At 43.1% G+C, this 17,618-nt stretch overlaps 1 protein-coding gene across 6 annotated transcripts in view; it reads right to left on the bottom strand.

The window, feature by feature from the left end:
• Positions 1–818: 818 nt before the first annotated feature.
• Positions 819–17,618, bottom strand: part of slc47a1 (solute carrier family 47 member 1) — a 47,110-nt gene continuing 30,310 nt past the window's right edge. For all 6 annotated transcript variants that reach the window (XM_055941384.1, XM_055941386.1, XM_055941383.1 and 3 more), the window contains 6 exons: positions 16,293–16,368; positions 15,342–15,411; positions 14,273–14,405; positions 5,778–5,872; positions 3,043–3,156; positions 819–1,652 (listed from right to left, as the gene is read on the bottom strand). In XM_055941384.1, coding sequence (XP_055797359.1) covers positions 1,341–1,652; positions 3,043–3,156; positions 5,778–5,872; positions 14,273–14,405; positions 15,342–15,411; positions 16,293–16,368 — 800 coding nt within the window. In that variant the 3' untranslated portion in view covers positions 819–1,340. The remainder of the gene's footprint in view (positions 1,653–3,042; positions 3,157–5,777; positions 5,873–14,272; positions 14,406–15,341; positions 15,412–16,292; positions 16,369–17,618) is intronic.

Below are 17,618 nucleotides of genomic sequence, written 5' to 3'. Positions count from 1 at the left end.
TATGTTTTGTATTTCTGTGTTTGGCCTCGTATGGTTCTCCATCAGAGGCAGCTGTCAATCGTTGTCTCTGATTGAGAACCATACTTAGGTAGCCTGTTCCCACCTGTGTTGGTGGGTAGTTGTTTCCTGTTTTGTGTTTTGTTACCTGATAGGACTGTTTTGTTTTTTCGTGTTTTCGCCTTTGTTATTTTTGTATCTGTTTTTAATAAATTTAACATTGACACGTACCACGCTGCATTTTAGTCCGATCAGATGAAGAAGAAAATCGTTACACGTTGAGACTGGTGTTTTGTGGTATACAGTATATATACATTTTGTATATACAGTACCAGTCAAATGTCTGAACACACCTACTCATTCAAGGGTTTTTCTTTATTTTTTACTATTTTCTACATTGTAGAATAAAAGTGGAGACATCAAAACTATGAAATAACACATATGGAATCATGTAGTAACCAACAAAGTGTTAAATAATATAAAATATATTTTATATTTTGTACACTCTTGGCATTCAAATGCCCTAGTATGGGTTTATACTGTATAGGATGCTAATGCCCCTAGCATGGGTTTATACTGTATAGGATGCTAATGCCCCTAGCATGGGTTTATACTGTATAGGATGCTAATGCCCCTAGCATGGGTTTATACTGTATAGGATGCTAATGCCCCTAGCATGGGTTTATGTACGATGCTAACGTCCCTAGCATGAGTTTATATATGATACTAATACCCCTAATATGTTTACTGTAAATGCGATGCTAATGTCCCTAGCATGTTTCCAGTGAATACTTAGACAGACAATGTACCTGACATCTCACTCATATAGAATATTTTTTATTGATCTGACCGCCGGTCATTTGGCTGGACATTTCATTGAGAACTCAATGTTAGTCTTTTATTTGACAATTTGAAAGCTTTTTCAACTGGTAATAGGCCAAGTGCAGTGACTTTACACAGTAGAAACAAGTACACTCACATCAACCTACAATAGGAAATAATCTCATAGATTGGAAATCAGACATTTACACTGATTTCACACTTCCAGATTAAAACTGTTCTACATTAGACTGAGTAGACATCGCAGTGAAAGACAACTATATTGGAAACATGTTAGGAGACTAAAAAATGTATCTTCAGAAGGAACAGTAGTATAGAAGCAGTGAAGACAGCAGTGCAGACGGCCACAAGGGGAGAGGAGATGGGGGCAGCTGTTCCTCTGATCAGGAGAGTCTCAGGACCCCAGCACTGTGCTGTTCAGTTCATTCAGACACCATTGGTCCCTGCAGAGAGACTCAACCCAGTCCCTCTACCCCTCTCCTCTCTCCCCTCCTTCTCTTGTCTCAGAGGGGTGAGGTGAGCTCCAGGGGGGTTGTGGGGGTAGAAGAGTTGGTCCAGTCCAGGGTGAGGTTGGAGAGGCTGTGGATGGAGGGTGCAGGAGGGGGACAGGCCAGGTGAACAGCGACCCCTGTGGCCAGGAGGAATAATGCAGTCAGCAGAGTGAAACCTCTCCTCAGGACCAGCTGAGAGGCAGACAGCAGACCTTTGGACTGGACACCTGGGCCCTCCTGCTGTTCCACTCCACTTGCTACTCCTCCCTGGGTGCTGACTGGTGTGTAACCAGGCGGTTTGGATTCATCGCTCTCTGGCTGGGCCTGGAGATGTACACAAAACACAGCATTAACACAGCATTAAGATGAGATACAGGACACATGGCATTAAGGTGATACAGGACACATGGCATTAAGATGAGATACTGGACACATGGCTTTAAGATGAGATACAGGACACATGGCATTAAGATGAGATACTGGACACATGGCATTAAGATGAGATACAGGACACATGGCATTAAGATGAGATACTGGACACATGGCTTTAAGATGAGATACAGGACACATGGCATTAAGATGAGATACTGGACACATGGCTTTAAGATGAGATACAGGACACATGGCATTAAGATGAGATACTGGACACATGGCTTTAAGATGAGATACAGGACACATGGCATTAAGATGAGATACTGGACACATGGCTTTAAGATGAGATACAGGACACATGGCATTAAGATGAGATACAGGACACATGGCATTAAGATGAGATACAGGACACATGGCATTAAGATGAGATACAGGACACATGGCATTAAGATGAGATACAGGACACATGGCATTAAGATGAGATACAGGACACATGGCATTAAGATGAGATACAGGACACATGGCATTAAGATGAGATACAGGACACATGGCATTAAGATGAGATACAGGACACATGGCATTAAGATGAGATACAGGACACATGGCATTAAGATGAGATACAGGACACATGGCATTAAGATGAGATACAGGACACATGGCATTAAGATGAGATACAGGACACATGGCATTAAGATGAGATACAGGACACATGGCATTAAGATGAGATACAGGACACATGGCATTAAGATGAGATACAGGACACATGGCATTAAGATGAGATACAGGACACATGGCATTAAGATGAGATACAGGACACATGGCATTAAGATGAGATACAGGACACATGGCTTTAAGATGAGATACAGGACACATGGCATTAAGATGAGATACTGGACACATGGCTTTAAGATGAGATACAGGACACATGGCATTAAGATGAGATACAGGACACATGGCATTACGATGAGATACAGGACACATGGTATTAAGATGAGATACAGGACACATGGTATTAAGATGAGATACAGGACACATGGTATTAAGATGAGATACAGGACACATGGTATTAAGATGAGATACAGGACACATGGCATTAAGATGAGATACAGGACACATGGCATTAAGATGAGATACAGGACACATGGCATTAAGATGAGATACAGGACACATGGCATTAAGATGAGATACAGGACACATGGCATTAAGATGAGATACAGGACACATGGCATTAAGATGAGATACAGGACACATGGCATTTAACACAGACTACAGAGCACGTATACATGGATGCTGAACACACACACACACACACACACACACACACACACATATATTCCCTCACCGTGTCAGTGCTTCGAGAACCTTCTGGAAGCAGAGTTTGAATCAGCGGCTGTCCAATAGGAGGCTTCGCTGGAACGCACGTTACCAGCCCACTCTTCCCAGCACGCACCTGGGCCTGAGGAATCACATGGTTGTTAGTCAGTAGAACTGCTTTGTTTTTGTTTTTTTAGGGGGTAGATCAGCTTTTTTATTGCAGATAGATTGTATTTTCAATCAATGTAATTGGCTGCATCATTTCCAATGCCCCATATATATATATAAAAATGTGTATATTTTCCATCTTTATTATTTCCCCCTAACCCTACCACCCCTAATTGGAGTAAACTAATGAACAATGACACTTAGGCTTCTACTTCCAGTTTATACATACTATATACATTTTACGGACACCATGTATTTTACAATAGTTAACTTATGTTTGTTTTTAATCCCATCCTACAGCTATCATCAACCCCTTCTATCCATATCTGAAGACCATCCAGTTTGATTTATATTTGCCATATATTTTTAACTGTATTATTTCACAAAAGTTCAGAAACTATATATATTTTACGGACACAATGAATTTTACAAAAGTTATCTTGATATTTTTAGTCTCATCCTTCAGCTCCCCTCAACCCCTCCCATATATCTCTGAACACCATCCAGTCCCATCCTTCAGCTCCTCTCAACCCCTCCCATCTATCTCCTAACACCATCCAGTCCCATCCTTCAGCTCCCCTCAACCCCTCCCATCTATCTCTGAACACCATCCAGTCCCATCCTTCAGCTCCCCTCAACCCCTCCCATCTATCTCTGAACACCATCCAGTCCCATTCTTCAGCTCTCCTCAACCCCTCCCATCTATCTCTGAACACCATCCAGTCCCATCCTTCAGCTCCCCTCAACCCCTCCCATCTATCTCTGAACACCATCCAGTCCCATCCTTCAGCTCTCCTCAACCCCTCCCATCTATCTCCTAACACCATCCAGTCCCATCCTTCAGCTCCCCTCAACCCCTCCCATCTATCTCTGAACACCATCCAGTCCCATTCTTCAGCTCCCCTCAACCCCTCCCATCTATCTCTGAACACCATCCAGTCCCATCCTTCAGTTCCCCTCAACCCCTCCCATCTATCTCTGAACACCATCCAGTCCCATCCTTCAGCTCCCCTCAACCCCTCCCATCTATCTCTGAACACCATCCAGTCCCATTCTTCAGCTCCCCTCAACCCCTCCCATCTATCTCTGATCACCATCCAGTCCCATCCTTCAGCTCCCCTCAACCCCTCCCATCTATCTCCTAACACCATCCAGTCCCATCCTTCAGCTCCCCTCAACCCCTCCCATCTATCTCTGACCACCACCCAGTCCCATCCTTCAGCTCCCCTCAACCCCTCCCATCTATCTCCTAACACCATCCAGTCCCATCCTTCAGCTCCCCTCAACCCCTCCCATCTATCTCCTAACACCATCCAGTCCCATCCTTCAGCTCCCCTCAACCCCTCCCATCTATCTCCTAACACCATCCAGTCCCATCCTTCAGCTCCCCTCAACCCCTCCCATCTATCTCTGATCACCATCCAGTTTGGACTTTTATTTGCCATATATAGACAGACAGACAGACAGACAATACCAACAACAAGAGAAGAACAGACAGACAGACAGACAGACAGACAGACAGACAGACAATACCAACAACAAGAGAAGAACAGACAGACAGACAGACAGACAGACAGACAGACAGACAGACAGACAATACCAACAACAAGAGAAGAACAGACAGACAGACAGACAGACAGACAGACAGACAGACAGACAGACAGACAATACCAACAACAAGAGAAGAACAGACAGACAGACAGACAGACAGACAGACAGACAGACAGACAGACAGACAGACAGACAATACCAACAACAAGAGAAGAATAGACAGACAGACAGACAGACAGACAGACAGACAGACAATACCAACAACAAGAGAAGAACAGACAGACAGACAGACAGACAGACAGACAGACAGACAGACAGACAGACAGACAGACAGACAATACCAACAACAAGAGAAGAACAGACAGACAGACAGACAGACAGACAGACAGACAGACAGACAATACCAACAACAAGAGAAGAATAGACAGACAGACAGACAGACAGACAGACAGACAGACAATACCAACAACAAGAGAAAGACAGACAGACAGACAGACAGACAGACAGACAGACAGACAGACAGACAGACAATACCAACAACAAGAGAAGAATAGACAGACAGACAGACAGACAGACAGACAGACAGACAGACAATACCAACAACAAGAGAAGAATAGACAGACAGACAGACAGACAGACAGACAGACAGACAATACCAACAACAAGAGAAAGACAGACAGACAGACAGACAGACAGACAGACAGACAGACAATACCAACAACAAGAGAAGAACAGACAGACAGACAGACAGACAATACCAACAACAAGAGAAGAACAGATAGACAGACAGACAGACAATACCAACAACAAGAGAAGAACAGACAGACAGACAGACAGACAGACAGACAGACAGACAGACAGACAGACAATACCAACATCAAGAGAAGAACAGACAGACAGACAGACAGACACAGACAGACAGACAGACAGACACAGACAGACAGACAGACACAGACAGACAGACAGACACAGACAGACAGACAGACAGACACAGACAGACAGACAGACAGACAGACAGACAGACAGACAGACAGGTCAGGGTACCTCCTTGGCGACCTGCTGCCAGTTGAGTTTGAAGATGATGACAAGGAAGAACCCAGTCTGGAGGATGACACAGAAGAGGAGACCTACCCACAAACCTGACAGGGAGAGCACACACACACACGTCACACACAATTACAGAGTTATCACACACTAGATCAGTGTCTAACAAAGACTGAGATAGTAATAGAGATAGAGAGATGGAGGTCAAATAACATTTTATAGAGAGATGGAGGTAGTGATAGATGTAGAGATAAAGGTAGAGCTAGAGATTAAGATGGATGTAGTGATGTATTTATTATGGATCCCCATTTGTTCCTGCCAAGGCAGCAGCTACTCTTCCTGGGGTTTATTATGGATCCCCATTTGTTCCTGCCAAGGCAGCAGCTACTCTTCCTGGGGTTTATTATGGATCCCCATTAGTTCCTGCCAAGGCAGCAGCTACTCTTCCTGGGGTTTATTATGGATCCCCATTAGTTCCTGCCAAGGCAGCAGCTACTCTTCCTGGGGTTTATTATGGATCCCCAATAGTTCCTGCCAAGGCAGCAGCTACTCTTCCTGGGGTTTATTATGGATCCCCATTAGTTCCTGCCAAGGCAGCAGCTTCTCTTCCTGTGTATTTATTATGGATCCCCATTAGTTCCTGCCAAGGCATCAGCTACTCTTCCTGGGGTTTATTATGGATCCCCATTAGTTCCTGTCAAGGCAGCAGCTACTCTTCCTGGGGTTTATTATGGATCCCCATTAGTTCCTGCCAAGGCAGCAGCTACTCTTCCTGGGGTTTATTATGGATCCCCATTAGTTCCTGTCAAGGCAGCAGCTACTCTTCCTGGGGTTTATTATGGATCCCCATTAGTTCCTGCCAATCAGCAGCTACTCTTCCTGGGGTTTATTATGGATCCCCATTAGTTCCTGCCAAGGCAGCAGCTTCTCTTCCTGTGTATTTATTATGGATCCCCATTAGTTCCTGCCAAGGCATCAGCTACTCTTCCTGGGGTTTATTATGGATCCCCATTAGTTCCTGCCAATCAGCAGCTACTCTTCCTGGGGTTTATTATGGATCCCCATTAGTTCCTGCCAAAGCAGCAGCTACTCTTCCTGGGGTTTATTATGGATCCCCATTAGTTCCTGCCAATCAGCAGCTACTCTTCCTGGGGTTTATTATGGATCCCCATTAGTTCCTGCCAAGGCAGCAGCTACTCTTCCTGGGGTTTATTATGGATCCCCATTAGTTCCTGCCAAAGCAGCAGCTACTCTTCCTGGGGTTTATTAGGGATCCCCATTAGTTCCTGCCAATCAGCAGCTACTCTTCCTGGGGTTTATTATGGATCCCCATTAGTTCCTGCCAAAGCAGCAGCTACTCTTCCTGGGGTTTATTATGGATCCCCATTAGTTCCTGCCAAAGCAGCAGCTACTCTTCCTGGGGTTTATTAGGGATCCCCATTAGTTCCTGCCAAGGCAGCAGCTACTCTTCCTGGGGTTTATTATGGATCCCCATTAGTTCCTGCCAAAGCAGCAGCTACTCTTCCTGGGGTTTATTATGGATCTCCATTAGTTCCTGCCAAGGCAGCAGCTACTCTTCCTGGGGTTTATTATGGATCCCCATTAGTTCCTGCCAAGGGAGCAGCTACTCTTACTGGGGTTTATTATGGATCCCCATTAGTTCCTGTCAAGGCAGCAGCTACTCTTCCTGGGGTTTATTATAGATCCCCATTAGTTCCTGCCAAGGCAGCAGCTACTCTTCCTGGGGTTTATTATGGATCCCCATTAGTTCCTGCCAAGGCAGCAGCTACTCTTCCTGGGGTTTATTATAGATCCCCATTAGTTCCTGCCAAGGCAGCAGCTACTCTTCCTGGGGTTTATTATAGATCCCCATTAGTTCCTGCCAAGGCAGCAGCTACTCTTCCTGGGGTTTATTATGGATCCCCATTAGTTCCTGCCAAGGCAGCAGCTACTCTTCCTGGGGTTTATTATAGATCCCCATTAGTTCCTGCCAAGGCAGCAGCTACTCTTCCTGGGGTTTATTATAGATCCCCATTAGTTCCTGTCAAGGCAGCAGCTACTCTTCCTGGGGTTTATTATGGATCCCCATTAGTTCCTGTCAAGGCAGCAGCTACTCTTCCTGGGGTTTATTATGGATCCCCATTAGTTCCTGGGGTTTATTATGGATCCTCATTAGTTCCTGCCAAGGCAGCAGCTACTCTTCCTGGGGTTTATTATAGATCCCCATTAGTTCCTGTCAAGGCAGCAGCTACTCTTCCTGGGGTTTATTATGGATCCCCATTAGTTCCTGTCAAGGCAGCAGCTACTCTTCCTGGGGTTTATTATGGATCCCCATTAGTTCCTGCCAAGGCAGCAGCTACTCTTCCTGGGGTTTATTATAGATCCCCATTAGTTTCTGTCAAGGCAGCAGCTACTCTTCCTGGGGTTTATTATGGATCCCCATTAGTTCCTGCCAAGGCAGCAGCTACTCTTCCTGGGGTTTATTATAGATCCCCATTAGTTCCTGTCAAGGCAGCAGCTACTCTTCCTGGGGTTTATTATGGATCCCCATTAGTTCCTGCCAAGGCAGTAGCTACTCTTCCTGGGGTCCAGCAAATTAAGGCTGATTATACCATAGACCATATACCCTAGACCACTGCGCCACCCGGGAGGCCCACCCTCCGATTTCACACACTGAACTCTGTCTGAGAAGTAGTTGGTGAACCAGGCGAGGCAGTCATTAGCGAAACCAAGGCTGTTGAGTCTGCTCATAAGAATAGTAGAGTCGAAAGCCTTTGCCAGGTCGATGAAGACGGCTGAACAGTACTGTCTTTAATTGATGGAGGTTGCATCAGTTACCTGTTGTGGAATAGAGTTCCATGTAGTCATGGCTCTATGTAGTACTGTGGAATAGAGTTCCATGTAGTCATGGCTCTATGTAGTACTGTGGAATAGAGTTCCATGTAGTCATGGCTCTATGTAGTACTGTGTGCCTCCCATAGTCTGTTCTGGACTTGGGGATTGTGAAGAGACCTCTGGTGACATGTCTTGTGGGGTATGTATGGGTGTCTGAGCTGTGTGCCAGTAGGTTAGACAGACAGCTCGGTGCATTCAACATGTTAATACCGCTCATAAATACAAATAGTGATGAAGTCAATCTCTCCTCCACTGTCAGCTAGGAGAGATTGACATGCATATTATTAATGTTAGCTCTCTGTGTACATCCAAGGGGCCAATCGTTCTGCCCTGTTCTGAGCCAATTGCAATTTTCCTCAGTCCTTTTTTGTGGCACTTGACCACACGACTGAACAGTAGTCAATTTGCGACAAATCTAGAGCCTGTAGGACCTGCCTTGTTGATAGTGTTGTTAAGAAGACAGAGCAACGCTTTATTATAGACAGACCCATCTTCAGCTACTACTGCATCAATATCATTTGACTCTCACAGTTTACAATCTAGTGTTACTCCAAGCAGTTTAGTCTCCTCAACTTGCTCAATTTCCACATTATGTATTGCAAGATTTAGCTAAGGTTTAGCGTTTAGTGAGTGTTTCGTTCCAAACTCAATGCTTTCAGTTTTAGAAATATTTAGGGCTAACTTATTCCTTGCCACCCATTCTGAACCTAACTGCAGCTCTTGATTAAGTGTTGCAGTCATTTCAGTCTCTGTAGTAGCTGACGTATATAGTGTTGAGTCATCCTCATACATAGACACTCTGTAGTAACTGACGTGTATAGTGTTGAGTCATCCACATACATAGACACACTGTAGTAGCTGACGTGTATAGTGTTGAGTCATCCACATACATAGACACTCTGTAGTAGCTGACGTGTATAGTGTTGAGTCATCCACATACATAGACACTCTGTAGTAGCTGACGTGTATAGTGTTGAGTCATCCGCATACATAGACACTCTGTAGTAGCTGACGTGTATAGTGTTGAGTCATCCACATACATAGACACTCTGTAGTAGCTGACGTGTGTAGTGTTGAGTCATCCACATACATAGACACTCTGTAGTAGCTGACGTGTATAGTGTTGAGTCATACATAGACACACTGTAGTAGCTGACGTGTATAGTGTTGAGTCATCCACATACATAGACACTCTGTAGTAGCTGACGTGTGTAGTGTTGAGTCATCCACATACATAGACACTCTGTAGTAGCTGACGTGTATAGTGTTGAGTCATCCACATACATAGACACTCTGTAGTAGCTGACGTGTATAGTGTTGAGTCATACATAGACACACTGTAGTAGCTGACGTGTATAGTGTTGAGTCATCCACATACATAGACACACTGTAGTAGCTGACGTGTATAGTGTTGAGTCATCCACATACATAGACACTCTGTAGTAGCTGACGTGTGTAGTGTTGAGTCATCCACATACATAGACACTCTGTAGTAGCTGACGTGTATAGTGTTGAGTCATCCACATACATAGACACTCTGTAGTAGCTGACGTGTATAGTGTTGAGTCATACATAGACACTCTGTAGTAGCTGACGTGTGTAGTGTTGAGTCATCCACATACATAGACACTCTGTAGTAGCTGACGTGTATAGTGTTGAGTCATCCACATACATAGACACTCTGTAGTAGCTGACGTGTATAGTGTTGAGTCATCCACAGACACTCTGGCTTTACTCAAAGTCAGTGGCATGTTGTTAGTAAAGATTGAAAAAAGTAATGGGCCTAAACAGCTACCCTGGGGAATTCCTGCTTCTACCTGGATTATATTTGATAGGCTTCCATTAAAGAACACCCTTTGTGTTCTGTTAGACAAGTAACTCTTTATCCACATTATAGCAGGGGGTGTAAAGCCATAACACATTATAGCAGGGGGTGTAAAGCCATAACACATTATAGCAGGGGATGTAAAGCCAGAACACATACGTTTTTCCAGTAGCAGACTATGATCAATAATGTCAAAAGCTGCACTGAAGTCTAACAAAACAGCCCCCACAATCATTTTAGCATCAATTTCTCTCAGCCAATCATCAGTCATTTGTGTAAGTGCTGTGCTTGTTGAGTGTCCTTCCCTATAAGCTGAAATTCTTTTGTCAATTTGTTTACTGTAAAATAGCATTGTATCTGGTCAAACACATTTTTTTCCAGAAGTTTACTAACGATTGGTAACAGACTGATTGGGCGGTTATTTTAGACAGTTAAGGGGGCTTTACTATTCTTGGGTAGCGGAATGACTTTATCTTCCCTCCAAGCCTGAGGGCACACACTCTCTAGTAGGCTTAAATTGAAGATGTGGCAAATAGGTGTGGCAATATCGTCTGCTATTATCCTCAGTAATTTTCCATCTAGATTGTAAGACTCTGGTGGCTTGTCAGTGTTGATAGACAACAATATTTTTTTCACCTCTTCCACACTGACTCTATGGAAAAGTACAATTCCTGTCTTTCATAATTTGGTACGATATACATGGATGTGTAGTGTCAGTGTTTGTTGCTGGCATGTCATCCCTAAGTTTGCTTATCTTGCCAATGAGAAAGTCATTAGAGATAGAGATAGTGGTAGTGGTAGAAATGTTTAGGTAGAGGTAGAGGTAGAGGCAGAGGTAGAGGTAGAGGTAGAAATAGAGGTAAATATAGAGGGACAGATAGAGATAGATGTAGTGGTAGAAATGTTTAGGTAGAGGTAGAGGTAGAGGTAGAGGTAGAAATAGAGGTAAATATAGAGGGACAGATAGAGATAGATGTAGTGGTAGAAATGTTTAGGTAGAGGTAGAGGTAGAGGTAGAAATAGAGGTAAATATAGAGGGACAGATAGAGATAGATGTAGTGGTAGAAATGTTTAGGTAGAGGTAGAGGTAGAGGCAGAGGTAGAGGTAGAGGCAGAGGTAGAGGTAGAAATAGAGGTAAATATAGAGGGACAGATAGAGATAGATGTAGTGGTAGAAATGTTTAGGTAGAGGTAGAGGTAGAGGCAGAGGTAGAAATAGAGGTAAATATAGAGGGACAGATAGAGATAGATGTAGTGGTAGAAATGTTTAGGTAGAGGTAGAGGTAGAGGCAGAGGTAGAGGTAGAGGTAGAAATAGAGGTAAATATAGAGGGACAGATAGAGATAGATGTAGTGGTAGAAATGTTTAGGTAGAGGTAGAGGTAGAGGCAGAGGTAGAGGTAGAAATAGAGGCAGAGGTAGAGGTAGAAATAGAGGTAAATATAGAGGGACAGATAGAGATAGATGTAGTGGTAGAAATGTTTAGGTAGAGGTAGAGGTAGAGGCAGAGGTAGAAATAGAGGTAAATATAGAGGGACAGATAGAGATAGATGTAGTGGTAGAAATGTTTAGGTAGAGGTAGAGGTAGAGGCAGAGGTAGAGGTAGAGGTAGAAATAGAGGTAAATATAGAGGGACAGATAGAGATAGATGTAGTGGTAGAAATGTTTAGGTAGAGGTAGAGGTAGAGGCAGAGGTAGAGGTAGAAATAGAGGTAAATATAGAGGGACAGATAGAGATAGATGTAGTGGTAGAAATGTTTAGGTAGAGGTAGAGGTAGAGGCAGAGGTAGAGGTAGAGGTAGAAATAGAGGTAAATATAGAGGGACAGATAGAGATAGATGTAGTGGTAGAAATGTTTAGGTAGAGGTAGAGGTAGAAATAGAGGTAAATATAGAGGGACAGATAGAGATAGAGGTAGTGGTAGAAATGTTTAGGTAGAGGTAGAGGTAGAAATAGAGGTAAATATAGAGGGACAGATAGAGATAGAGGTAGAGGTAGAAATAGAGGTAAATATAGAGGGACAGATAGAGATAGATGTAGTGGTAGAAATGTTTAGGTAGAGGTAGAGGTAGAAATAGAGGTAAATATAGAGGGACAGATAGAGATAGAGGTAGAGATAGAGGAAGAGGCACATGTAGAGATATAGGTACAGATAGAAAAAGAGGCAGGGATCATTTACATTTACATTTTAGTCATTTAGCAGACGCTCTTATCCAGAGCGACTTACAGTAGAGTGCATACATTTTTATTACTGAGACAAGGATATCCCTACCGGCCAAACCCTCCCTAACCCGGACGACGCTATGCCAATTGTGCGTCGCCCCCACAGACCTCCCGGTTGCGGCCGGCTGCGACAGAGCCTGGGCGCGAACCCAGAGACTCTGGTGGCGCAGCTAGCACTGCGATGCAGTGCCCTAGACCACTGCGCCACCCGGGAGGGATGTTGAGTTAGAGATAGAGATACAGATAGAGGTTGAGGTAGATGTTGAGTTAGAGGTAGATATGTTGAGTTAGAGATAGAGGTACAGATAGAGATAGAGGTAGAGATAGAGGTAGGTATAGAAGTACAGATAGAGGTAGAGATTGAGGTAGATGTAGAGATGTTGAGGTAGAGGTAGAGGTAGAGGTAGAAATGTTCAGGTAGAGATAGAGACATAAGTTGAAATGTTGAGGTAGAGATAGAGGTATAGGTAGAGATAGCGTGTAAGATAGAGGTACAGATAGAGATAGAGATGTTGAGTTACAGGTAGAGATATAGGTACAGATAGAGATGTTGAGTTAGGGGTAGAGATAGAGTTTGAGATGTTGTGGTAGAGAGATAGAGAAAGAGATATAGTTACAGGTACAGATAGAGGGAAAGATAGAGGTAGAGATAGAGATAGATGTTGAGATGTTGAGTTAGAGATAGAGGTAGCGTTTAGAGATGTTTAGGTAGAGATTTTGAGGCAGAGATAGAGGTAGAGATGTTGAGGTAGAGGTAGAGATAGAGACAGAGATGTTGAGGTAGAGATAGAGACAGAGATTTTGAGGTAGAGATATAGGTTGAGATGTTAAGGTAGAGATAGAGGTAGAGTTTAGAGATTTTTAGGTAGAGATTTTGAGGCAGAGATAGAGGTAGAGATGTTGAGGTAGCGATATAGATAGAGGTAAGCTATAGGTAGAGATAGAGGTTGAGATGTTGAGGTATAGATAGAGGTAGAGTTTAGAGATGTTTAGGTAGAGATTTTGAGGCAGAGATAGAGGTAGAGATGTTGAGGTAGAGATGTTGAGGCAGAGATAGAGGTAGAGATGTTGAGGTAGCAATAGAGGTAGAGTTTAGAGATGTTTAGGTAGAGATTTTGAGGCAGAGATAGAGGTAGAGATGTTGAGGTAGAGATGTTGAGGTAGAGGTAGAGATGTTGAGGTAGAGATAGAGGTAGAGTTTAGAGATGTTTAGGTAGAGATTTTGAGGTAGAGATAGAGGTAGAGATATTGAGGTAGAGATATAGATAGAGGTATAGATAGCGGTAGAGTAGGAGGTATAGAGATATAGATGGTGGTAGAGATAGAGGTTGTGGTAGAGATATAGATAGAGTTTAGAGATGTTTAGGTAGAGATTTTGAGGCAGAGATAGAGGTTGAGATGTTGAGGAAGAGATAGAGGTAGAGTTTAGAGATTAGGTAGAGATTTAGGTAGATTTAGGTAGAGATTTTGAGGCAGAGATAGACGTAGAAGTAGAGATATAGATAGAGGTCAGGATAGACGTAGTTGTAGAGGTAGAGATAGAGGTAGAATACCTAGTATCCTGAGCTTAGCAGCGAACATCAAAGCGATGCCGACCGGAAGGCCAACGCAATAGTATGAGACCAGGTTAGACAGCGCAGCTATCTTCTGTTTACCTGCTCCAACCAGGATACCTGAACAAACACACTACACACACACACACACACACACACACACACACACACACACACACACACACACACACACACACACACACACACACACACACACACACACACACACACACACACACACACACACACACACACACACACACACACACACACACACACACACACACTAGCTGGTTAGACTCACCAGTAGAGATAACTGTATGAATGTGTAGAGGCCCAGGTACTCACCAGTAGAGATAACTGTATGAATGTGTAGAGGCCCAGGTACTCTCCAGTAGAGATAACTGTATGAATGTGTAGAGACCCAGGTACTCACCAGTAGAGATAACTGTACGAATGTGTAGAGACCAAGGTACTCACCAGTAGAGATAACTGTATGAATGTATAGAGACCCAGGTACTCACCAGTAGAGATAACTGTATGAATGTGTAGAGACCCAGGTACTCACCAGTAGAGATAACTGTATGAATGTGTAGAGACCCAGGTACTCACCAGTAGAGATAACTGTACGAATGTGTAGAGACCCAGGTACTCACCAGTAGAGATAACTGTACGAATGTGTAGAGACCCAGGTACTCACCAGTAGAGATAACTGTATGAATGTATAGAGACCCAGGTACTCACCAGTAGAGATAACTGTATGAATGTGTAGAGACCCAGGTACTCACCAGTAGAGATAACTGTATGAATGTGTAGAGACCCGGGTACTCACCAGTAGAGATAACTGTATGAATGTGTAGATACCCAGGTACTCACCAGTAGAGATAACTGTATGAATGTGTAGAGACCCAGGTACTCACCAGTAGAGATAACTGTATGAATGTGTAGAGACCCAGGTACTCACCAGTAGAGATAACTGTATGAATGTGTAGAGACCCAGGTACTCACCAGTAGAGATAACTGTATGAATGTGTAGGGACCCAGGTACTCACCAGTAAAATGTACTCACCAGTAGAGCATCAAAGAACTGTATGAAGGTGTATAGCCCCAGGTTCACTGACACGTTGTCCACTATGGCTCTGGAGATGACAGGACAGGACTCAGGAGGAGGTCTATTAACTACTGAGAGATCACTTAGGTCCTGTCTACACTTGACACTACATGCGACTTCATTATATCAGAACAGAACATGTCTATTATCTATCCTGTTGTCTGGTCCCTTTACCCCTACCTCCAGTATACTGCTGTTACTGTCTATTATCTATCCTTTACCCCTACCTACAGTATACTGCTGTTACTGTCTATTATCTATCCTTTACCTCTACCTACAGTATACTGCTGTTACTGTCTATTATCTATCCTTTACCCCTACCTACAGTATACTGCTGTTACTGTCTATTATCTATCCTTTACCCCTACCTACAGTATACTGCTGTTACTGTCTATTATCTATCCTTTACCCCTACCTACAGGATACTGCTGCTACTGTCTATTATCTATCCTTTACCCCTACCTACAGTATACTGCTGTTACTGTCTATTATCTATCCTTTACCCCTACCTACAGTATACTGCTGTTACTGTCTATTATCTATCCTGTTGTCTGGTCCCTTTACCTCTCCCGATATGTGCGTATCTCCATTACCCTGTAGACCTTCACATCCACATATTCCTCCTGTCTCTATTTACATGCTTTTTTTATTTTCTCTCTCTCTGCATTGTTGGGAAGGGCTGTAAGCATTTCACTGTTTGTTTACACCTGTTATTTACCAATCATGTGATTAATAACATTTGATTTTAAAATACTATAATCTCACAAAATGTTTTGGTGCTTACTATACAGCTAAGTACTTGAATTCTAGATTGTAAATAATGGGTTTTTACTCATCTTTCTCAAAGGTTTCAATCCTTTCATACCACACTGTCTATTAATAATAAATGATATATTGTCTAACACTCACTGGTCTGAGGTGAAGATGTAGCCTAACACATGCCTGGAGCTACCGATGGCAATACCCTGGAACACAGCCAGCACTCCTGCAGCACAAACAACACATACAACTATATTAACAATATATAAAACAATATACAGTACCAGTCAAAGGTTTGGACACACCTACTCATTCAAAGTTTTATTTTTACTATTTTCTATATTGTGGAATACTAGTGAAGACATGAAATAACACATATGGAATCATTTAGTAACCAAAAAAGTGTTAAACAAATAAAAATATATTTTATATTTGAGATTCTTCAAAGTAGCCACCCTTTGCCTTGATGACAGCTTTGCACACTCGTGGCATTCTCTCAACCAGCTTCATGAGGTAGTCACTTGGAATGCATTTCAATTAACAGGTGATAAAAGTTAATATGTGCAATTTCTTTACTTCTTAATGCATTTGAGTCAATCAGTTGTGTTGTGACAAGGTAGGGGTGGTATACAGAACATAGGGCTATCTTTTTTTGGTAAAAGACCAAGTCCATATTATGGCAAGAACAGCTCAAATAAGCAAAGAGAAACGACAGCCCATCATTACTTTAAGACTTAAAGATCAGTCAATACGGAACATTTCAAGAACTTTGGAAGTTTCTTCAAATGCAGTAGCAAAAACCATCAAGCGCTACGATGAAACTGTCTCTCATGAGGATCACCACAGGAAAGGAAAGACCCAGAGTTCATTAGAGTTACCAACCTAAGAAATTGCAGCCCAAATAAATGCTTCACATAGTTCAAGTAACAGACACATGTCAACATAAACTGTTCAGAGGAGACAGCGTGAATCAGGCTTTAATAAATATATATTTTTTAAACCTTTATTTAACTAGGCTAGTCAGTTATTAAACAAATCTTATATACAACGACAGCCTACCGGGGAACAGTGGGTTAACTGCCTTGTTCAGGGGGCAGAATGACATATTTGTACCTTGTCAACTCAGGGATTCGATCCAGCAACCTTTCAGTTACTGGCCCAACGCTCTAACCACTAGGTTACCTGCCACCCCCCTTTCATGGTCGAATTGCTGCTATGAAACCACTACTACGGGACACCAATAAGAAGAAGAGACTTGCTTGGGCCAAGAAACCTGAGCAATGGACATTAGACTGGTGGAAATCTGTCCTTTGGTCTGATGAGTCCAAATTTGAGATTTTTGGTTCCAACCGCCGTGTCTTTGTGAGACGCAGTGTAGGTGAATGGATGTTCTCCGCATGTGTGGTTCCCACCATGAAGCATGGCGGAGGAGGTGTGATGGTGCTTGGCTGGTGACACTGTCAGTGATTTATTTAG

Source organism: Salvelinus fontinalis, chromosome 13 (assembly GCF_029448725.1).
Source record: "Salvelinus fontinalis isolate EN_2023a chromosome 13, ASM2944872v1, whole genome shotgun sequence".
Classification (NCBI taxonomy): Eukaryota; Metazoa; Chordata; class Actinopteri; order Salmoniformes; family Salmonidae; genus Salvelinus; species Salvelinus fontinalis.
This window is presented reverse-complemented; position numbering and strand designations above follow the sequence as displayed.